Source organism: Schistosoma haematobium, chromosome 5 (genome assembly GCF_000699445.3).
Source record: "Schistosoma haematobium chromosome 5, whole genome shotgun sequence".
Taxonomy (NCBI): domain Eukaryota; kingdom Metazoa; phylum Platyhelminthes; class Trematoda; order Strigeidida; family Schistosomatidae; genus Schistosoma; species Schistosoma haematobium.
The window spans coordinates 965,098-989,933 of NC_067200.1; the positions used below are offsets into that span (position 1 = coordinate 965,098).

The window sequence follows — 24,836 nt, forward strand, 5'->3', positions numbered from 1 at the left end:
AACTTCGCCTGTAGCTCTTCCAGAGTTATTTCCGGTCCGAAGTCTGGGTAAAAGAAGAAGGCTGAGCACGGGGTTAACAACCCCATTCCGTAAATAACTCTCTGACCAGAAAATAAACGATTTCATTCATTTTTTAAGGTTTTCTATGCTTTGAATCAAAACTTGATTTGAGCTTGATTATTGATATAACATTAAGTTGAGCATTTATTTAAAGTTGACAAAATGAAATGCAGTTTACAAAATTACTCAGTAACTAACTAGATAACAAGATGACGTTTGAAATGAACGGTAGTGAGTTCAAGTCCCAAAGTGAACATCAATTCTGAGATATAGGTACATCCAGCTGACGAGAGCTGAATAGGACGAAACGCTCGTCCTGTATTCTACTGTTAACCACTTTCCATCTTTATCAAATTGGAGAGTTTATAAATTCTTAGATAATGTGTTTAACTAAAGAATCTATTTGATAACAATAACTTACGTTAATAATTGATCAACCACTTCTTGTGGTTTTTCAATTACACCATCATGATTTTTCATTTCATATGCAGTACGATCTTCTATACTTTGTAAAAGGAAAGCTGCTTTCATATATCTATAAGACGCTTGACTCCATCGACTTTCTAATGCTAATTTCTCTGTGTATAAAATTGCTTTTTGCCAATCTGCTTGTAATCTGTAAATATGAAATACAATGAGTAGAATGAAGTTGTCCTGCTTTCAACCATTTGAATAATCAGTTTTTTTCCAAGAAGAATATTTGAAAGCGATAACTTAGGAGATCCAAATTAACCCATGTTTCTGTTATTCGAAACTAGTTATTGAAGTGTATCTTCTATTTTCCGAAATCCGACAGTTTCTATAGAATTCTAAGGATAAGATTACCATGACATTGGTCACTGCTTACTAATCAAGCAGTATTTACTTGATTTCTATCAATTCAATTCTTTATATAGTAAAATATTTGTTGTCATGGAACGTACGAAAATGATATCAAGTTTGTGATTGAGATAACGAACCGATTGATGTTAGACCACCGTTGGAAACCTAGAAGCACTGGACGGCCGTTTCATCCCTCAATGTTGAACTCCGCTCTAAGGATTCCAACCCAGAGCCCTCAGTCTCGAATCTCGCGAGCGGGATCATGAATGCACACTGCTGAGGAGTCCCACAATAAGACGAAACAGCCATCCAGTGCTTCCAGGTTTCCAACGGTGGTCTAACATCAACCGGTTCATGGTCTCTATCAGAAACTTAATAATCTCCATAACCCCTATACTGATATCACATTTGTTTTCAACACAAAGTCAGTTTTACGACAATTGTTTGCACCATATACTGGTTTCAGTTTCATAACTTTGCATTGATCTACCTGTCTCTAGTCTTTTTACAAATTACTCCAAAAATAGGCAATGGTTTGAAATGTCTGTACTACATATTAAATCGATGCGTTTTATAGCCTAATCGATCACAAAATTTTCAATGATACAAAGGTTACCAAACTTTTGATACAAATTTCAAAGGTGGTTAGAAATAAGGATGTCAATATCATTATTACAGTATCATGTATGTTATTGAATGTGTTATCTATTCACGACTTCATATTAGATCATGCTTGCATCCTGAATACAATGTTCATGTTGCTGTGCTAACGAGGTATTGCAACTTGGACCGATGCATATATATGTGCCTGATCCTACGTTGTAGCTGACTGAATCGACTATCACCATTAAATTCATTTACTGAATGTTCAAAAAATTGAATAAACGAATTAACCATTAAAAATATTCTGTTTATTTGATTAAACTAATCATTTGAAGATTCATGATAGATTTTGTTGTACACTAAAAGCAAACTGATCAGCTTAACAATTAGCATCACTAACTTTATTCTTGATCAAAATAGGAGATTATTCTACTATTCACTATTATACAATCTCATCAAGTTATTGATCAATAGTTAATTAATCTAACATATTTATTATACTCAATTGATGATATTCTAAGTTCATAAAATAAGTGTAATACAATGATTGTTGAAACTTGTTATAACCGTTGGGCCATGTGCACTGGTTAATGGATAATGTAACAATACCGTCAGTTAGAGAGCAATGAATTATTGATCCAACCAATGACGCATAAAACACGTACGAACAGTCTAGAGTCCTTAATGGTCCAACTTCTTGCCTAGCCAAACCAGTTACGTCCAGAACACCAATCTCAGCCTCTGATATATGAATCGTTTATTTCAAGCGCATTGGGTTTATATACCAACCAGACAGACCACATCGTACCATAAAATAGGAAATGACAGTTGTACAAAATCTAGCCCAAAGTGGATGTGAATGTGGGAGGTAGTAATTAATAGACAGGGCATATCTCAAGAATGGTAAATCTTATAATAATAGATCATAGATTAAAATAAAGTTCATAATAAGAGGAACATGAATATGAATAGTTTAGTTACGTAATAATTATACGACAAAAATAAACGTTTAGTATTGGTCCATAAATGGATTCCGAAAGTTACCATTCATTATTCTCATCGGGATATAATAAGAAAACTATTATAGATCCCAATGATGTACATTATTTAGATTTCGATTGACTGAACTGCTAACATTTAACTGACGATCCCTCAGTATTGAGATCATGAACCGTTTCATATTAGACCACCATTGAAAACTTAGGAGCCGTTTTGTTCTATTGTGGGTCTCCTCAGCAGTGCACGTCCAATATTCGAACCCAGGGTCTTCAGTCTCGCGCGTGAACGCTCAACGTTTTGGACCACTGAGCTCAATTCTACGGCATACCAATGATTGTGATTTTCAATGAGATTCAGAACATATATTTCACCTTACTGAATCACTCTAGCTTGTATGTAAGTACATTTAGAATGGATACATTCTAACAAAGATTGATTGAAATTTAAGCCTAAACATCAAATGCTTTTCAATATCAGTTCATTGTTAAAAACTATTTATCCTCTAGTAGATTAAAAACTATCCGATTAAAGATGGATTAAAGTAAATAATAAATGGGGGGGGGAAGATTTCTTTTATCAGTTTCACACCAACGGGAGTTGTATTATTAAGAGATCTAATCAGTAATGATCATCTTAAAAAGAAAATTCAATTTCTATTCAAGTAACATACAAGTAATCAAGTAAACTTACGCATAACACCATATTAATTCCCAATAACATAAATGATGATAATGTATCCAATCAGATTGTGAATTTATTGAACGTTGAAATAATGTGATAGCCTTTAAAATAATGAAAATATCAAATAAATCGAAGTGACCTAGAGTATTCCTCGAAAAAAGACCTAAATGGACCTTAAAAAACACTAGAAAACATTTTATCTAATCAATATTGGATAGAACTTTTTTTAGAAACTAATCTGTTCCGAAATCTCTGTCGTCAATTGTTATAACTTGTAAATCAAATGCTTACTTGTTGTTATATCTAGTCGTTGCTGATTGTTTTGTCGGAAACGTTTATCACTTATACTTGGAACGAGTGACCTTCGCATTTAGAAAATGAAGAATCATGTATCAAATTTCTAATTGGATGATTATCTTGTTCTGCTACTATGTTTAGTAGGATTCCAGATTCTTTCAGAAGCCCAAAAGGCTATCTGAAATGCTCTTTACATCTTTCAAGCCATTTTTTCATGCTTAAGTCGTCGTATGGATTTAGTTTGAACTTAGTATAGCAGCAGCAGTAGGTCTCAATATACACAAAGGGAAAAGCAAGATTCTCCGATACAACACAGCATGCGCCAATCCAATCACAATTGACGGAGAAGATTTAGATGTGAAAAGCTTTACATATCTGGGCAGGATCATTGATGAACAAGGTGGATCTGATGCAGATGTGAAGGCGCGGATCAGCAAAGCAAGAGCAGCATATTTACAACTGAGAGGATCGTGTTTAAATTTAGATTGACAAATTACAAATGAATAACTATTATCATATCATTTCAACTAAAGACTAGAGGTTTAAAACTCATATCTATCACATATATTTCCCCATTGAGATCCTACTTGATCTCTGAAGGTTCTGTTCAAAATAGATACCATTATATCAAAACAATAAAGAAAAATATTTCAAGGGTAAAGGTAATGAGTCAGTTGAAGCTAGACCATCATGGAAAACCTAGAAGCACTGAACGGCAGTTTCGTCCTATCATGGGACTCCGCAGCCATCCAGTGCTTCCAGGTTTACCGTGGTGATCTAGTTTCAACTGACTCATGATCTTAACCATTGAAATTACTATAATATCTACAATACCCATCTGATATTAAAAGGATGTTTGTTTACTTGATGTAAATTTCCAGATATTTCTTCTAAACGACCAGATAATAATAAGAATATAGCACTATTTGGATATACAATAGACCAATGATCTAATAATTCACGAGCTTCTTTCATATGTTCTGGTTGTTCAGAAGCTTAAAGAAAATGATTGAAGAATAATTTGACGAAAACTTCATTTCTTTATGATATAAAACTATTATTCTTTGAATGTCAAAACTGAATTGTTACGTAATGTAAACGCATAGCTAATGAAATTTTTTATTCATCAATCTCCATGAATGGTAGAGAAGATTTATAGCTTAGATGGATTATTTTGGTGGGGTTTCGTTCTCTGAACTGGATAATTTGTTCGACCAAACCATGAATAATAATGATAAGCATCTGTTCCCTAATGATTGAGTTCAGCATCCCAATGCGTAGTCTCAATCTGTCGAGTTTAACCACATAGATACCGAGTTATAACAGTAAACCATGAGATAATAAAGAGCGGCCTGCTTGAGCACCTGGGCTACCTGCTCCTGCCATCTAAATATTTCAACAAGTTATCCATTTTTGTTTGTTTTAATATATCATTATGTCTATTAATCTCATAACCTATTCTGCTGCGTTTCTGAAAAGCGTACAATCCTTCGTTGTCAAAGTTACAAAAACTCAATAAGAGACAATGTGGTTACTGGCAATATACAACGAAAAGAATGTACATTATTCAGATGTTCATTTACTGAACTGCTAACATCTAACTGGCGATCACCCAATATTTATCGCCAGGACCGACCAAGAAGAAAGAAACAGAAACTTGTTGAAATACTTTGTGCTGAGAATTCTATATTGTAGCAAAAATATAATATTGAATAAAGCTGTTGATAATAATTATTAATTAATAATTATTATAATATTCTCAAGATAAACTGCTAGCCAAGTTTGATCTTCTATGAAGTTGTAGGTGTGTACGACGGAGTAGTTTAATACTCGTAAGAATCAGCTGTCCATCGTTTGCTGGTTTCTAATTGTTATCTAACTCTTAATGATTTCACAAATTAATACAAGTAACTTCATCATTATTAAGCAATCACTTAAAAGATGTTGAATAAATCGAATTCGAATGATGTGAAATGAATGACATCAAAAGGGATACAATTAAGTCATGTAACGAATTTTTTTCGTTCTTTTCATTTCACAATCTATGTCACAAAAAAACTGTATCGAGGATGTTGGCAACAATAATTGGTCAGCTGTAATGAATAACAATTGCATAAAACAATTTCTTACAATAAACAAGAAATAATAATTATCATTTAGAATTATTAACTAATTGTAGTTTGTTATGAATCACATCTTTATAATTTTCGCCCCCGAATACCTTGATACGGCCATGAGTGGGGTGAGTCAGCCCTCCCTCTCTAAATGCTCTCACATGGCCACGTGTATACAACCACTGGCAGAGAAGTCCTACTCACTGCCTTCTCGTGACAGAGGTGTTGTTTCCGAAATACAGAGAACGAAAGGCGAATGTCCGACGCTTTAACCGGATTAGTAGATATGAAAGATCAACCTAGAGGAGTTCGAAAATACTGATTCCAAACCAGTAGTTCACAGCGGCTCCAGGATCCTAAGGGAACAAATGGCGTATGAACCAACTGTTGGTCAGCGGCTACCATGGGACTGCATCTCCTTACGTTCCTCCATTGCCTTGTGTATTAGACCTTTAAATCAAAGGCTCCGGGTGTGGCCCCCTAAAAAATCCACCTGGTTAGGTTTGGGCACCCGGACAGTATCCCAGCCCTCATACAAGTCGAGTGATTTAAGTGTCGCATATCCATTTGACGCTTCCTTTATTATTGGTCAGTCCTATCTAATACAAAACGTAGATCTATAGTTTCTTCCAATCTATCTTAAATCAAGTCCGGCATCTGATTGTGAGGCTGGGTGAGACGGGATCAGATCCTTCAAGGAGCACCAGTTCCCTCAAGATTGCAGGTACACCTTGCTGACAAGTGCCAAGAGTTTCCTGTTGACTACCTCCAACCAACTTCTCATAACCAATTTACGTTTCAACACAAAACTATGAAGTTCTTTAATAAACAATAAAAATCATAGATTAAATAACTCAATTGTAAATCTTCCATCAATTGTACTTCATATTCTATATGATTTTCAAATTCATGATTTTCTATATTTCCTTTATTATTCTGTTCAACTTGATATTCTTAACCTTGTGCTACTAGGGATTCAATTTCTAAATGGTGTTACATAATACTTATGTCTGTCGAAATAAGTAGCATACAGTAAAGTGTTATTGAACTGATTTTTTAGCAAATATATAAACTAATCAACACAAGAATTCACTTGCTCTTGTTTTACTTGTATCTTTCGATTGTTTTTTAGGACTGAAATTGATCATTTTCATGTTGGCATTTGTGCATTCGGTGTGGATGGCCTTAGGTTATAAGCTTTTTAAACAAAGATAGATAGTGGATAGCAGTGGAATTTAGGACACGCGTTTCGTCCTATTTGGGACTCATCAGCTGGATGTAAATGCATCGCAGGTTTTACTTAAGTAAAACAACACCGAGTAAATTTAAACCTCACCCTATTGTACAAGCAGGTGGCTATCAGGACTCAGTAGATTAGTGGATAGATCGATGGCGTTTGAAGCGAACGGTACTGAGCTCGAGTCCGGAGTGAACATCAACAAGTCTGTGATGCAGGTACATCTAGCTTATGAGTCCAAAATAGGACGAAACATGAGTCCTGAATCCCACTACTAGCCACTATCCATCTTTAATCAACACAAGAATATACTGCTAATGAGATGATAGATACTTTTGGTGAATATGTGGTCTTCGAACTAAATAGATTAATCCATAAGCTTTCTAAAATTTATTATGATCATCAGAAAACCAATTTTTTTAGCATTTACTAATAATAATGATACAAATTTACCAGATGACTCCTAACTATGAAATAGATTTTCGGAAGTTATCATATGACATCATGAGAGAATAGTAGTAGAATATGATGGATAGTAGATGATGACCACGCTTCATTGTAAATTAATCAAAGTTTAATGTCACTAACTGAACTATTATATACAATGACTTAAAGATATGACCCTTAACTCTGAAATTTAGTTCAATTTCAATTCAATCTCCTTCGTGCAGATTATGAACAAGTCTCAAGCTAAAATGAGATATTTATTCTTTAATACTTGATTTTTAATAGTGCTACTGATATAAGTTAGATATAAGTAGTAAGTATCATCAATCGAAAGTGAAATGACCAATGGCAGAAGGTTAAAGAAATTGAAGAAAAGAGAATGATTGGTGTGGAGACGAATAAACAATGAAGTCTAAGACAATTGATTGAATGAACTAAAGTATTTACTGTATGCATCATAGATACTACTAAGATACTCTCTGTAAAATTGTATTCAAATACATTCGATTAGTCCTCACTGAGTGTTCTCGATTCACTAAAATATTAAATAAACAATCAATAAAAAAGATCATTATCATTCAAATGGTTGAACTTACATACACTGACAACACTGTCACCTACAAATATATAAATTGTATACATAGAACCGAGTTGATTAAAATCTTATTCTAAAATGAAATACTTTTCAATGGGTTATATAATTAAAGTCATTCAACTGCGCAAATGATCTTCATACATAGTTAACTAAATCAATATACAGTCATTTCTAATATAGAATTGAATGGAATAGAAGTTAAAGATGATTTAATCAAGTGATCTATTCTACTTCTTGAAAGAAGTTGAAATGTGTTATGTTATTCAGTGTAGACCATATGATTTAGATCAGAACAATTATCATAACGGATCAATATAAAGACGTTAAGTTACAAGACTTGGAATAGATCATATTAGGGTGGATAAATTCAATCTTAAGTTGTAAAATTACTTTGCACTTCATAAAGGTATTCTTACTTCTTGAGTTATATTGTTACCCTAATACCATTGATGATGATGTCATAACTTCTATTAATCTGTTATTTGACATGTTAATTTCATCTCGCTGTATTTGTTATAACTTGTGGCCTGTGTACCCTGTTAATGGATAACGTAACGATACCATCAATTAGAGAGCAATGAATTATCGATCGGACCAATGACGCATAAAACACACATACGAGCAGTCTAGAGTTCTCAATGGTCCTGCTTCTTGCCTAACCAAACCAGTTACGTCCAGAACACCAATCTCCGCCTCTGATATATGAATCGTTTATTTCAAGCGTATTGGGTTTATATACCAACCAGACAGACCACATCGTACCATAAAATAGGAAATGACATTTGTGCAAAATCTAGCCCAAAGTGGATGTGAATGTGGGAGATCGTATTTGTTAGATAGGGCCTAATTCAAGAATGGTAAATCGTATAATGATAGTTCATAAGTCAAAATAAAGCTCATAATAAGAGGGACAGGAATATGTATAGTCTACTTATTTAACAATTATACAATAAGAAATATACGCATAGTACTGGTCTATAAATGGATCCCAAAAGCTACTATTCATTGTTCTCATCGGGATATAACAGTTTTGATGTTGTATACATGTGAAATGTAAACGATTACGTATCTACACTACAGACAATTGTGGACTGTAACGCATTTTCCTGCACTCCAGATATGGAAATCCCTAATTACACGTAAAAACTACAGAGTAAACTGCAAAGATTGCGTTTACTTTACTTTCTTCAATGCTCCAGTCCCACTGTCTTTGCAAGGTTCTCCTCCTATCCTGAAGAGTCAAAAGGCTTCCGATAATTAGTTGGGCGAGAATAATACTACCATACGGTAAAGTCTATTAAAGTAAATGAAGAGATAGTTTTGTAGATATTCAAATGAAGGTTTTAACCTATATTATTAATCGCAGACTGGCCGTTTTTTTAAAATCCAGCTAACTTACTTACATTATTTTTATACATAACTATATGTGACTATTCAAAAGTAAATTTCAGTACAGATATACCTAATTTCAGTGCATCCAATTATCTTATTATGTAAACCAACCATTTAGAATACTTTATTTCACTCACTCAATAACTTCTCCTCACTGTTGATGTTTATTTTAATTAGATGCATCATTGTAATTGTCTAATTATCAAAAGGAAATTAAATTTTACTTATTCAATGTCGACATAAAAAGTTTTCATTATGCTAGAATACTACTTACCTAACATATGAGTAGCATATAAATCATATGCTAACAATAATAGAGCACATAACGGACCACGTAATGAATCTTTCATACCTGCACCCATTCTAAGTTGTTCTAAGCCGAATTGCTGAATACATAAAAAAATGAAGTGTAGTGTAATCAAAATTAAATGATATCTTGTCAAAAGATATAACATTAAACTGATCAATAACACCAACAAACTCATACACACACATTCACTTCTACCTGAAATTCGTGCTGATGTGATGTCGTTCAGAAGAACGATGAAAGTTCCACGACCAAACCATCTATCAGAGAACAAAACTCCAAAAAAACATTCTTTTTCAAAACAGTTTTGAACATTAACCGATAAAAAATATAAGATGAAGTATTTAGCTTCAAGAACTATTGAATATGCCCTATGAAATTTAGCCTCCCTGTGTAACAGCTGATTGAAGATGAAAACATTTAGCGTGTTTGAAAATTTTGTGCAAACAAAACAAATCAGGTGATGTGTCATTCGTATTCATCTCAGATTTTACTTGAGATAGAATTTAAAATCAGACAGCCTTAGACAGATATTTCGTTTCAGTATGCGACTAATTATTAGTGTGTACTTACAACTGGTCATTCCACTAGTACCTTTTAAATGTTCCCAAATTTCTTGTGAGAACTTGTTACTTGTGGAATTCATACATATCTTAGATGAAACTAGTGTTGATACTAGCAATGGTTGATCTATGAGCTTCATCACAAACTTGTTGATGTTAGAATTTTACTTTTTTTGTCGGATCCTTGGCTTTTATGGTTAATCTCTTGTTGCATGACCTAAAAATTGTGGGTTTGATTTAAAGTGAATACACTTCTTTTACATGGTTCAAAAACTCATCAAGTGTTGAAAGTGATTCACAAGTTCTAAAATTGTAATACATGCAGTAGAGAAAATCATCCATATGGCTTCATAATAATCGGCCACTGGAGCCATGATAAGGTCACAAAAACTCTTTCAACCTCGACTACATAACTTCAGTATTGTTTATGTGCACTCCGGTTGTTGAGCACACAAAATACTACTTGTGGATAACGATACGATGCACATAAACAAGTCTAAGTAGTCTTCTGTACGCTCTCCAATCATCTGTATATATTGTAGTACATGGCTGCATCCAGTGTTATTGGTTCTTTTATTTTCCAGTTCTCAATAATTGTCATAATTTGCCTTAGTCTCAATTTCGATCAAGCGAAAAATTTCCATTCTAGCAGACTTCTCCCTACAACACATATTACATCGAAAGACAACATCATGGCGGTAATCTGCACGAGATCCACAAATCATTTGATTACTACAATCACAAGTAAAGGAACTTCTTAGAAGTCTCATTTGCTGTAGGGTGTCCACTTACTAACTAGAACTAAATAAGGATTATAAACTAGTGTGAAGAATTAGAATTATGATTTAAAGTTAATGATTAGGGGTTAGGAATTAGATTTAAGGTTTTTATCAAGAACCGATATCAGCTAAAATGCTAAAACGATATTTAACCAAATGAACAGATGAACTTCGCGCCAAAATCTCAGACGTGTTATCTTATATTTGATTGGTTCGTCCTTAAATGATAGTCTTGCCCCTTACTTTATTATTCGATTATGTACACTCATTGCATACTCAATTTCTTTTGGTTACATATGAAATCCTCCTGTCTATTGATTTCAGTATTACATAATAGTCTAAATAGATGACATTGATAACTAAATGTCATGGAATCAATGTCAAAATATTAATAATTGGGCTAATGTTTTAGGGCCATTGCTTGATATTTTTAATTTTTCAAATTTACTTTATTACACGTTAAATAACAAAGAATATTGCAACTAATGACAGGAAAAGGTGATATTCCTATATGGAAGAGAATAAACCAACATTCATCTTAAGAGCAAATCAGGAAAAGACACTCAAAGTGGATAAGACATACATTACGAAAATCATCAAACTGTATGACAAAGCAGACACTAACTTAAAATCCTGAAAAGAAACAGAAACGTGGAAGGCTGGCTGAATAACACACAACGTCGAGAATTGGAAACAGACATTAAAACGATGAATAGCAACTAGAAACAACTGAAAAGGATTGACCAGGACGGTATTTGATAAAGAATCCTTTTGGGTGGTCTATGCTTCTCCACCATCGGTAACAAGAGTAAGTAAGTAATTATTATATATGTAAATGTAATGTAATTCATTTTCTATTCATTTATTATATTACTTGATAGAAGTTTATGACAGTTAAAGTAAACAGTTTTATTATCATAGTTTATTCCTAGTAGAAACACATTTTGATTAATTTAGCTTCAAATTAATAATTTATATTTTTATCAGAATGGGTTTTGTGGAGATTTTTAGAAATTCCATTTGTTGAAATCATGAGTCAATTGAAGCTAGACCACCATGGAAAACCTGGAAGCACTGGACGGCCGTTTCGTTCAGTATGGGACTCCTCAGCAGTGCGCATCCAAGATCCCTCCTCCCGATACATTCGAACCCAGGACCTATCAGTCTCGCGCCAGGCGCTTAACCAGCTAGACCACTGAGCTGGCATCCAACGGTGTTAATGTCTAACTTCAACCAACCCACGAAGTTGCGCTACCATACACCATTATCTTCAGTGAGTTCCTATCTCACAACAGACTTGGTTGAACTTCACTGGTAACGATCATAAATCGATTAATGTTAGACAAAATGACCATCCAATGCTCTCAGATTTTCAATAGTGGTTTAATATCAATCGATACTTATGATCTTAATCAAAAACTTTATAACCTCTATAACCCCATAATGATAATTTATATTGTCTTTTAATACATTACAGTAATTAGAATGACAATTGATTCAAACAGCTTACTTTTTGTCATATATTGACTGCATTTTATAAATTCTTAACAATTACAGAAAAGGGGTTTTGTGAATATTATAGTAATTTGCATAGTTCAGATCATGAGTCAATTGAAGTTAGATCACCATGAAAAACTTGAAAGCATTGGACGGTCGTTACGTCCTATTATGGTACTCCTCAGCAGTCAGCATCCATCTAGTGGTTAATCGCTCATGCACTAGACTGATAGGTCCTGGCTTTGGACCTCACGAGGCGGGATCGTGGATGCGCACTGCCACGGAGGAGTCCAATACTAGGATGAAATGGCAGTCTAGTGTTTCCAAGTCTTCCATGATGATTTAGTTTCAACTGACTCATGATGTCAACTATTGAAATTACAGAAAACCTGACTGTTGTTTCATGTTAAGATAAAACTTTACAGTAATGAGCATTGACGACTCTGTCAGAACCATTGAGCTGGAATCTGGACAATTCACATTATCGTTCAATCCAAATGAAGATGTCAAGGAAATACACTTCATGAAAACTAAGAGCAAGTTACAAAAAAAAGGGAAGAGAAAGAGAGAACAACAAAATATCATTCATAACATACACGATCTCCGGAGAATCCGACAAATTCCAGTAATTTCAATACACGTCTAGGAAGCATGGAGATCATCTATAAAAAAGTGATCACAAAAAATTATATGAATTTGGTTTTTATTTATTTTGGAACAGATAACAATAAACAATTTTTCTTGTCAGAAAGGGGTTCTTTGGAGATTTTAGTAATTTAATAGTTGAATTCATGGGTTGGTTGGAGTTAGACATTAACACAATTGGATGGTAGTCGGCCCAGTGGTCTAGAGGTTAAGTGTTCGAGCGCCAGACCGACAGGTCCTAAGTTCGGATCTCACGAGCAGGATCATGGATGTGCATGATAGGACGAAATAGACGTCCAGTGCTTCCAGGTTTCCTATAATGGTCTAGCTTTAATTGATTCATGAATTCAACTATTAAACAATGTCATTATAGATACTACTAATGAGATTATATGATTATCTATCCATTTAATCAAAACATATACACCCAAATGAGTAGGTTTTCAAAGACAAAACCACCGGTAAACTGATGAAACTCTAGTTAATATCGCATAGTAAGTGAGCTCTTGGATACGGAAAATATTAACTGTAGTAATAATAATAATAGCCCTTTGTTTTTGACTTTATTGTTTCTTCATTTCCATATCCATTACTCTCTGTTCCATTCTCTTCCATTCAATCTTCCCGAACATCTGCTACCAGATTTTCCACTTTCCATTAGTGTTACATACTACTCATATCTGTCAACATAAGTAGCACATACTCCAATAAAGAGACGTAATAGTCACTAAGTATATCATCTTGTGCTTAGCGTTAAAACAATAATTGTATTATGTAATAATTAGTCATACTAATTATTTGCTCGGGAGGTAAAATCCGACTCGCACTTCCGCGTCGTGCCGAATGACTCATGAACTAACGTGAGCGATAACCCGGGTGGTAGAGATCGAGCTAATCACCCACTCGACCGATAACCTCAAACAATTACGAACTCCACAAAGAAACACAGCAAAATTACTCTTGGATGGAAAAAGGACAAAAATTATTTGCTTATGTCTACATAGATTCAGTAAATAATCAATATTTCAATGGCTAAACCCTTTGACGGATTTCAATATCGATCAACTCATTGAGTTATATATCATTACTTACTAAATTAAAAGCTCCAACACCTAAATGTACACCACTTTCAAAAGCTGATTTACTAATTTCATTTTGCCAATTTCGATATTTTAATATTCTCCAACATATTCTGTAGTAGTCAATAAATAAACAATAACAATAATAAACAAGAAATTAAAAAAAGAAAGGAATATAAATATTATATCATTTCATTTATGTAAAATATAATTCATATGTACTGGATGATATAACATTTGGTGATAAGTTGATGCATAGTATTAGATAAAAATCAGTTGCTGATCCTAACTGAAGTTATCACTAATCAGTCGGTCAGTCAGCAACAACATAGAACTTCGTATTTACGTACGCATATCAGTCAGAGTTGCCATATCACATACGCTCAGAGATATAAATGTCAATTCAAATCCCATAGTGGTAGAGGTAATAAAATTATAAGGAGTAATCAGAACAATTAGGGTTTGAAGATGTTATTCAACGAGTATAATCCAGTGAAATATATTTGGAAAGAGAAAAAAGAAAAGGGACATGAAGAATTCAGAAGATTAGAATTTAGGCGAACACAAAGAGTGGATGCACCTACGACATTGTAAACGATTTTCAGCCATGTCATTCAAGGTCTTTAGCCATCGGTTGCTATCGTCTCGCGGATCTCAACTAGGTAGTATATACTTACCAACATGGTTCAGTCCACTTGTCAGTGACTTCATGGATTTGTGTCAACGTTTGGTGTGGCCGTCCCTAGCTTTCTTCCAACCTACTACTACACTAATGATAAACTATTCGATGTTTAGCAGTTCCAGGTAGTTTGGAAAATTACAAGATTTCGTCGTTTATAGACTAGAGTATCAGTACGACTACTTGAAACCATATAATATCCCAACATTGTGTACACAATGTTGAGTCATTAGACTGGTGACCACGTCTTAACTTGACCGTTATAATAAGGTTAGTACTTAAATTTTAGATGGTTATAACACTCATTACTACTCAGCGACTGATCAATCTTGAATACCTCAGTCATATAGAAGATAAAACTCTATATAGCCTTAAGACCAATATAAATGATCAAACAGGATTCGACGTTTGTTTAGCAGCCAAGCCTAATATGTGAACCAGAAGACCGAGAAACTGTATTCGATAGATTGAATCCACAATATGTTAACAAACTCATTTATAAATATAGATATGTTTCCCTAAGGTAAATTAAATTGGTTGGATACCATCAGCAACAAACGTCTGTGGGAGAGAACAAACAAGCTTCCAGTTGAAGAAGAAATTAGGAAGAGATGATGGAAATGGATAGGACATACATTACGCAAATCATCAAACTGCATCACGAGGCAAGCCCTAACATGGGATCGTGAAGGTAAACAGAAAAGAGGAAGGCCAAAGAACACGTTACGTCGAGAAATAGAATCAGACATGAAAAGGATGAACAACAACTGGAAAGAGCTGGAAAGGACTGCCCAGGACAGGGTTGAATGGAAAATGCTGGTGACAGGCCTATGCTCCTTTACGAGGAGTAACAAGCGTAAGTAAGGTAAATTTAACCGAATTTCAAATAACAGCGTCTGTGTTCCCCATTTAATGAAGTCACGTTTTCAAAAATAGCATAAACTCATCAACAACTCTCACTTCCTAATTAGCCTTAAACAAACTTGATAAACCTATCGGAATTTTTAACTGGAACTCAACTGTCTATAATTGGAATTCAATAAATTGATATTGGGAGTCATTTTCAACTGTTATTCAAACCAAGTACAATTCAATATAGGTGGCCAGTAACAACTTACATCATGTGTGATTATCATATCTCTAGAAATAATTGACAGGAATTCTAGCTTAACCTCCATTTCCTGTTGGTTAATATACTTTAGTAAAGCTTAAGTGATTGATGACTCTTGTGGCACTCAGATCCTTATTACTCACTTCCACAGTTAGATTTTACTGTTAAGTTAATCAAGTCGAGAAAGACACTCAGCTTATGTAAGATATCCACGTCGAGAGGTGATTACTGTGATATATATTAAGTCATTAATAATAATCGGAATGATGTGTGAGCAAGAATGATAATGATTGGTTGTCTACTTAGTTAGACATGTAGATAGTTTGATAGGTGTCAGATGAGTTATATATTCCCTTATCCTTATAATTACTATTATTGATTGTTTCTTGTTGTTGGATTACGTCGAGTTTTTCATATGGGGATAGATTTACGTTGTGGTCAGGCTTATCAAGTGTTCTTGATCATCTGAGTTGTGTTGACGTTCTGTAGAATAGACACTGGGAAGGAATCTAATGTAGATATATGTCTAAGGTAAATTAACATCTCACACGTGTAAACATTGAAAAACCAACCGTTATAACATTAGAAGAAGTAAAACCGAGCGTTATAACATTCAAAACTAATCATAAAATCAAAGTAAATAACTCATTGATAATGTACTTCAATTAATTAATATTTACATTTTATAAATTAACTAACCGGTAACATTTGTAACATTGTCTTATTTTCAAGGAACATTTTATAAGACTTGTTAATTTTTCATCTTGTAACATTGAAAGAAATGCCAGTTGAAGTAAACCTTCCGCATAACAAAGTTCAGCATGAGCCTGTTCTAGAAAGTTGAAGAAACAAAAAAAAACCAATATGATGAGACTAGAATTTATGGAGGACATTTGATTGACGATAAACTGATTTTGACAGTATCCATATGATAACTAAGACCAAATGAGGATTATAAAGCTGTGCGAATAATATCAATTATCACTTACAGTTGATGATTAAAGTTAGGAATTAGATTTCGGGGTTTTCATCATGAATTGACATTAGCTATAATGCTAAAACTCTATTTAGCCAAATGAGTACACGAATTGCGCACCAAAATCCTAGATCTGTTATCGTAAATCTGATTGATTCGTCCATAAATTTTAATCTTGCCGTGAAAACATTTACATAACAACACAATTATTTGATGACACCGTGGAATTAAACTGATTTAAATACATGTCATTCAGTTCAAATAAGTCATAGATGTATCCACAATCATCTCTTGATCATATTATCTTAAGTTCGATACCTGTTAGAATAATGTATGCGTATTACTGAGAAATACTACACGTTAACATCTGGAGTGAAGCACTGGATAGAGTGGACAACTAGGATGCAGCTGGACGACCTAGGCTTCTTAGATCATCTGGCTCTTCTATCACACACACAACAACAAATGCAGGAGAAGACGAACAGTGTAGCAGCAGCCTCATCAGCAGTAGGTCTCAACATTCGCAAAGGGAAAAACAAGATTCTCCGATACAACACAGCATGCAGCAATCGAATCACACTTGACGGAGAAGATTTGGAAGATGTAAAAAGCTTTACATATCTGGGCAGGATCATTGATGAACACGATCAATCTGATGCAGATGTGAAGGCGCGGATCGTCAAAACAAGAGCAGTATATTTATGCTGGAGCGATCCAGAAAATTACTTGCAAAAGACAAGTAAGCATCAGGAATCACTAAGGAGCGTTCCGTCCAATCAGCGTTCACTTGAAGTTTTTGCCAAAAATATTAGGGAAGCGAAACGTCACGTGTAGAGGTTCTGATTGGCTGGTCGCTACACTGCTTTTATGTTTAGTAGCATTCCAGAATCTTCTAGCAACCCAAAAACATTTAAAATATTATACAAAACCCTATATTTTCTGTATTAAAATTAACCTTGAAGTAAACTACTTCTCGCATACTTTGAGTCTTTTCTCTCGTGTTCAGGTCGCTGTATAGTTCTAGCTTGGGGGTTACAGAATAGCTTAGGAGACGAATATAGCGTTCAATCCGCAAGACCTATCAATTTACAGTTGAAGAACATTTGGAACTCAAAATGCCTCTCTGTCAACGAACACCAAAGTCAGAATTTTCAATACAAATGTCAATACAGTTCTATTGTATGAGGAGAAAATTTGGAGAACTGCAAAAGTCATCATCCAGAAGATATAAGTGTTTATTAACAGTTGACTACGCAAAACACTTCGGATATGTTGGCCAGACATTATCAGCAACAACTTACTGTGAGAGAGAACAAACTAGATCCCAGCAGAGGAAGAAATCAGGAGGAAACGCTGGAAGTGTATAAGACACGCATTCAGGAAAGCACCCAACTGTGTCACAAGGCAATCCCTCACTTCAAAACCTCAAGGCCAAAGTCAAAAGAAAAATACCAAAAAACACATTATATCGAAAATGGAGACAGACATGAGAAGAATGAACAACAATTGAATAGAACTAGAAAAGATGACGTACGACAGATTGGATTACAGAAGGTTGGTTGACAGCCTATGCTCCTTCATTTTAGGGGTTAACAGACAGTCAGCTACAACGTACGACTAGGCACATATATGCATCGGTCCAAGTTGCCATACCTCATTAACACAAAAAGATGGACACCGGATTCATAAAAGTAGTTAATTAGAGGTGATAATATATGAAAGAAAGATTGCAATAAGGATATAGTACAAGAAGAAAGAATTAGTTCGTAGAAAGAAAGATATAAAGCGATTTTAATCTCTTAGTTTAAAGGAAGGCAGGGAATGTATACACAGACGCCATTGTGATCGATTCTGAGCCATTTCACCAAGAGTCTTCAACCATTGGTTACGATAGTCACACGGACTCCAAACAAGTAGTCTACATCTATCAACATGGCTCAGACTAGAAGTTAGTGACTTCAAGCACTGATGCCACGTTTTGGTTTGGCTGCCCCTAACTTTCTTCCAACCGTCTCCAACACCGGTTAGCATTGCACGTTGTGGTAATCGGTGTTCAGGCATACGTAACACGTGGCCCAACTATCCCAGTCGATGAAGATTCCTAACTTTATCAACTGATTTACTATCATTCCCTAATACCCTGCGTCTAACATCACTATTTATAACCTGGTGATCCCAGCAGATGTGAGCAATATTTCTAAGGCATCTGTGGTCAAATACTAGTAGCTTACGAGTCTCTTCTACTCTTAATGGCCATGCTTCGCTGCCGTTAGTTAAAACAGAACGGACTACCACACAGTATACCCGTCCGTTTATTGATAGACGGATATATCACCTTCACCATAGGTGACGTAACAGGTTTAAGTAAGTAAGCAAGCAAGTCATTACATGTTCATATGAACCATGTATCCAATAATCTTTAATTTTCAATAATTTCATAGTTAATATCAATCCATGATAATAAAAGAATAAACAACCAAACAAACAATGAAGAATACTACATTGTTTATAAAAATGATTGACTCATTCATAGAAATAATGAATGAAATGACTTACCTTCTGTATATAAACTATAAATGATATTACGACTTTTCTCGATTTGTTTAGTGAATGTTTCACTAATAGCTGCTTTACGTCGATTTGCTTGACATGCTTTAAGGGTTGTTTTTAATTGTTCTTTAGCAGTTTCAAGATTTTCCTAGAAGAAAAAGATAGAAACAAAAAAGTTTGATATTGATTACAGATTGATCTTGTTTCTTTGGTTTTGAATAAGATTGATAGTTAGATACTGTTGGATAGTTGTCTACGATCTATCTTGTGAATAAACTTAGAACCGACTGTTATCATAATAAACACTGTACTATTAGATTATTTGGTTGAAATTCAACGATACACAATTGTTAACTTCAATCATTGTTGGCAAGTATTTAACTCCTTACATGGTTCAACTACTTTGAATCATACTCAATTACGTTGAGATGAATTCCCCCTCCCTGAGTCTTTATCCACAGAGTTGAAAGCCATGTCAAAGGTTGAAAAATCATCAACAGATTGAAATTAAAAATATTTACCCTTGTTATTATTCTAGAAATGATTTATTTTATTTTATTTTTATTTTAACACATAGATATTGGTACAAGAAGGCACCAGATACATATGCGCCACACAGATCTCATTTGATATTTGTGAGGACTGTGATACTGACCAAGTGCTAAAACCGAAGCAGGTGGTTTTCTTAGGGGGCTACACTCGGAGCTTTCAACCTGAAGGTCTGATCCACAAGGTAGTGGAGCATCTCAAGGAGATTCTGTCCAGTGGTAGCCAGTGACCAACGATTGGTTCATACGCCATTTTTCCCCTCAGAGTACTAGAACCCATGTGCACCATTCGTTTTGAATTGTGGTTTTCCAACTCCCATAAGTGGACTCTTCATGCCCACCAGCCCGGTTAACGCTCCGAACATTCGCTTTTCGTCCTCTCAATTTCGTAAACAACACCCCCGTCACGGGAAGGTAGTGAGTAAGACTTCCCTGGTAATGATAATTTCAAATAGGAGTCTCACAGTAGGACGAAAGGGCCATCCAGTACTTTCAGGTTTTCCATGGTGATCTTGCTTCAATTGACTCTTGATCTCAACTATTCAAATGATTATAATATCCACACAAACCCCTTCTGATATTCATTCCAAATCGAACTACCTATATTTGTTATAGTATATAATTGGAACAAATAAACTATGTCAGTATACAAATAAGAAGACCAGATCTATCCAGAAATAACACCACTAAAGTTGAATATCCAATCTCGCTGACAATACAATCACATTATTGATACATTCAGAGAATAGAAGTTGTATATTCATCTTGTCTAACAGTTTACCCTAATGTACTGTATCACAAACGAGTCATGCCAAACTATCAATCATTTTGTTTTTGAGTTAATCCCATGTATTACTATGAATTCCTTAATAGTTTTTTTCCAACTAACTGCATACGGTTATTTAGACAAATAGTTAAATTGATCTACTAAATCCACTGATTACCTTGTCATAGATAATTTACTTGCAACCATATACAAACACATAGTTTATTCGATAGAAAACATTTGATTGAACTATTATACAAGCTTTCTTTCTTTTAACAATTCTGGTGAGTCGACTATTGAGCTTTGAATCAATAAATAAAAAGTGATGTGTCTACCATGATAGTGTAACTTCCTGATTCTATACTAATTTTTGTTGTCCTCAGTGAACACGATCGAGGAGTCTCATACGAAGGCAAAACAGTTGTATTCTAATTTCTGGTTTACTGTCATTGTCATGAAAGTTCATGAATGATGTAATTTCAATATATTTGTGATCAATGAGTAGTATCTAAATCAATGGTCTATGCCACAACAGATTTTATGCATTCACATAGTGAATTAGTCTTATGAATCTCCAACATCCAGATGTATAAATTATAGTAAAATCTATAAGGATGTATATATTCCATTCCATATTAAGAAACATCATAGAGTCAAATTTCAAAAGCATGAATTTTAAGCATCTATTAAATATAAAAGAGAAGACTAAGTTTACTAGAAAATATCTATATCTTAATCACTATTTTTTAGATAAATACCCACTACATAGAACAACAAGTATCCAGTTGAGTTGTTTTACGTTAATAAGAAGCCTTTCAGTAAGATTTGATGATGATGTTGTTGTTGATATTGGATCCCTACATTTTTGATAGGGAAGCATTCAATGAGAGTCAAAAAAATAAAATAATCAACACTTATTCATTTGACCATTGATATATTGCTATTGAATGGTACATATTGTCAATTTCAGTTCATTCGTGGCATGATACAACAAGTACCGATTATCCTTATTATAAAATTTTCCACTTTTGAAATGAATTAACTTCACTCATCATGAATTCTTACTAAATCATATCACAGATTAACATTAGCCGAAGAACTATTGAAAATCGATGAATACCGGGTAGATGGTTAATCATAGTTTGAAAGTGTATCACAGTGTCTGTTTATGACTTCACAATTAAATTATATAGATAGATGTATGATGTTTCTCGTGACTTATGAAACTCCTTGGCTCAATTTCGAGTGGAGTGAGTTAAGATTTTTCATTAATAAGAAGTGAAAACCTTTTTATCGATAGAAAGCTGATGTTTAAACGAATCAAAAGATCTGTGAAGAGGAAGGCGATGTGAAGCTATTACAGCTTAGATTATTACTTTTTAATGTAGTACAAATCATCGGTTTAGATACCCCTGAAGTAAGAAAGAAACTAAATAGCTTTTTTTTCCAGAATGTGACTCTACATGAGACCCTTCTAAAGACATGGGAAGCTCTCCAATAAACAATCTGCTTCATTGAATCCAATTCAGATCATAAAATTTCAGCATAACGTGTTATGAGACTTTACAAATTTTGAGCCGCAAATCACAAGTACATACATACATTTAAAAATCTAAGCACAGAACGGTAATACAAACTTCAGTAAATCAGAGTAGCGCGCTATCTCTGGTGGACAACAATTCTTATATATTCTCACATAAGACCTCATTATTGATGAGTTATAATCAACAGAAGTTCCTAATGGATTGCATCGAAAGTTATGTCATCTTTTGTTTGTATTTTTCCTCCGATTAATCCAATCATTATAATACAGTAAATCTAAATCTTTTTAAGCAAAGATTGATAGTGGCTAACATTGGAATCCAGGACGCGCGCCACTTCGTCCTATTTGAGACTCGTCAGATGGATGTACCTGCATCACAGACTTGTTGATGTTCACTCTGGGACTCGGACTCAGTACCGTTCGCTTCAAATACCATCGCGTTATCCACTTATCTACTGAGTCCTGATAGCCATCTGTTTATGCAATGGGATGAAGTTTAAATTCGCTTGGTGTTGTTTTATTACTTGTATCTTGAGACTGATCAGTTTCAGTCCTAAATAACAATGGGAAGATACAAGTAAAAAAACACCAAGTAAATCTCAGTTTATAATAAAAAACCAACATTCTTTAGAGTTGTATTCGTAAACAGTTAGAGCATCAGTTACTCTGTACAAGTTATCCTCAGAGCACATTAAATAAAATCTATGATTATGAAATTTGTTAACACAAAGAGCAGCCGATTACCAGATCTGTTTGTCAGTGAATTAAACTAGATATATATTATAGATCACAAAGAACTGGACTACTGTTTCATCCTGATTTGGGTCCTTATTCACTAATAAACGATTTATTTGTGATGGTTGTATCAATACTATTGTTTAATTTTTATTAAAATGCACTTTGGCGCGAACCAATATATTTTTATCCAATTTCAGTCCTTCTCATATCATTTATTGATAGTTGACATTGCTAATTGAACTTAGTTAGACAACCATTAAGAAGTAACAAACATTGGATAACTATTTTAGTCTAGTATGAAGCTTCTCAGTTGTGAAAATTCACAACCCTACGGGATATCAAACTCAGGAACCCCAAGTGTCTCTCCAAGAGTTCAACCTTCACATTGTCATGTCGAGGTCTATTAGTTGACATTTTTAAATTAAATCCGCTTGCGATATTACCGAATGATCGACCAATCAAAATGGTAGGCAACTGCCTTCCTCACAATATGGTCGAAATCCACTGGTCTCGCCCCCTTGCACTAAGAAAACCACCTGCTTCGGCTTGTGGCACCGGGCGGTATTCCATCCCTCACACAAATTAAATGATTTATGCGACGCATATCTATCTTCATAGTAAGAGAATCCCACAGAAAAGCCCAGTCAACACAGCTCCTGAGGACGAATTTAGGACTTTATTTGTTATTGAAATAGTTGGTTAAAATTGGTAAATAATACGTAATAATGACAATCATGGAAATCTGTTTAGTTCATAGAACACTTAAGGTTTTTGACAGTAAAAAATTGTTCTAAAATGGTCAATATTCAAAAACTTAATTCATGCCTATTGACAGATGATTGATTATGATAATGTAGATCTATATTAGAATTGTAAATGAACTGATGATGATTGACCAAGTCCTCACAAACTATTCCTATTGAATGAATTGATGATATTCTTTTTGGGATTTTGAGAAATAATAATCTTCTTAGCCTAAGTACACTTCATGATCTTGTATTTCATTTCAACTGATATAAATATTGACGTAAATGTCACCCTTTAAATATTTATTCACAAAATATGGGTTCATATCAGCTGATAAACAATACAACATTTATAATCAGAAAATTGCTTTGTGAATATTATAGTATTTTAATAGTTGAATTCATGAGTCAATGGAAGCTAGACCACCATGGAAAACCTGGAAGCAATAGACGACTGTTTCGTCCTAGTATGGAACTCCTCAGTAGTATGCATTCACGATCTAGCTCGTGGGATTCCAACCCAGGACGGACGCTTAACCTCTAGACCACTGAACCGGCCGGCATCCAACCGTGTTTATGTCTAACTTCAACTAATCCACGAAATTGCGTCATCGTCTACCATTACCTTCAATGAGTCACTGCCTCATAACAGACCCAGTTGAACTCCATTTGTCATTGCTTCTCACTAGAACTCCAGGAAATACCTCATGAAGTCAGTCACTAATGACCATATGATGATTATAATCAGATAGGGGTTTTGTGGATATTATAATAATTTGAATAGTTGAGATCATGAGTCGATTGAAGCCAGACCACCATAGAAAACTTGGTAGCATTGGACGGCCGTTTCGTCCTAGTCTAGGACTCCTCAGTAGCTTTAATTGACTCATGAATTTAACCATTAAAATACAATATTTGATTAAAAATAAGCTAATTGGTCATATATACCATACAACACATAATGAAAACGTATCACTACATACCTGTTCTATTGTAGCCATTCCTTGAATAAATAAAATTGTAGAATTTGATAATTCCTGATACATACCACTATGTGTACTT

At 34.3% G+C, this 24,836-nt stretch overlaps 1 protein-coding gene across 1 annotated transcript in view; it reads right to left on the reverse strand.

Moving 5' to 3' along the window:
* The window catches only part of TTC39B (Tetratricopeptide repeat protein 39B), a 138,209-nt gene that overhangs the window by 65,242 nt on the left and 48,131 nt on the right, over positions 1 to 24,836 (reverse strand). The window contains exons 3-12 of the mRNA XM_051217258.1: positions 24,758 to 24,833; positions 19,440 to 19,581; positions 16,607 to 16,739; positions 14,131 to 14,230; positions 12,990 to 13,055; positions 9,522 to 9,633; positions 7,857 to 7,877; positions 4,327 to 4,457; positions 3,175 to 3,266; positions 482 to 676 (exon numbers count right to left, since the gene is read on the reverse strand). Of these exons, the coding sequence (XP_051064627.1) occupies positions 482 to 676; positions 3,175 to 3,266; positions 4,327 to 4,457; positions 7,857 to 7,877; positions 9,522 to 9,633; positions 12,990 to 13,055; positions 14,131 to 14,230; positions 16,607 to 16,739; positions 19,440 to 19,581; positions 24,758 to 24,833 (1,068 nt within the window). The remainder of the gene's footprint in view (positions 1 to 481; positions 677 to 3,174; positions 3,267 to 4,326; positions 4,458 to 7,856; positions 7,878 to 9,521; positions 9,634 to 12,989; positions 13,056 to 14,130; positions 14,231 to 16,606; positions 16,740 to 19,439; positions 19,582 to 24,757; positions 24,834 to 24,836) is intronic.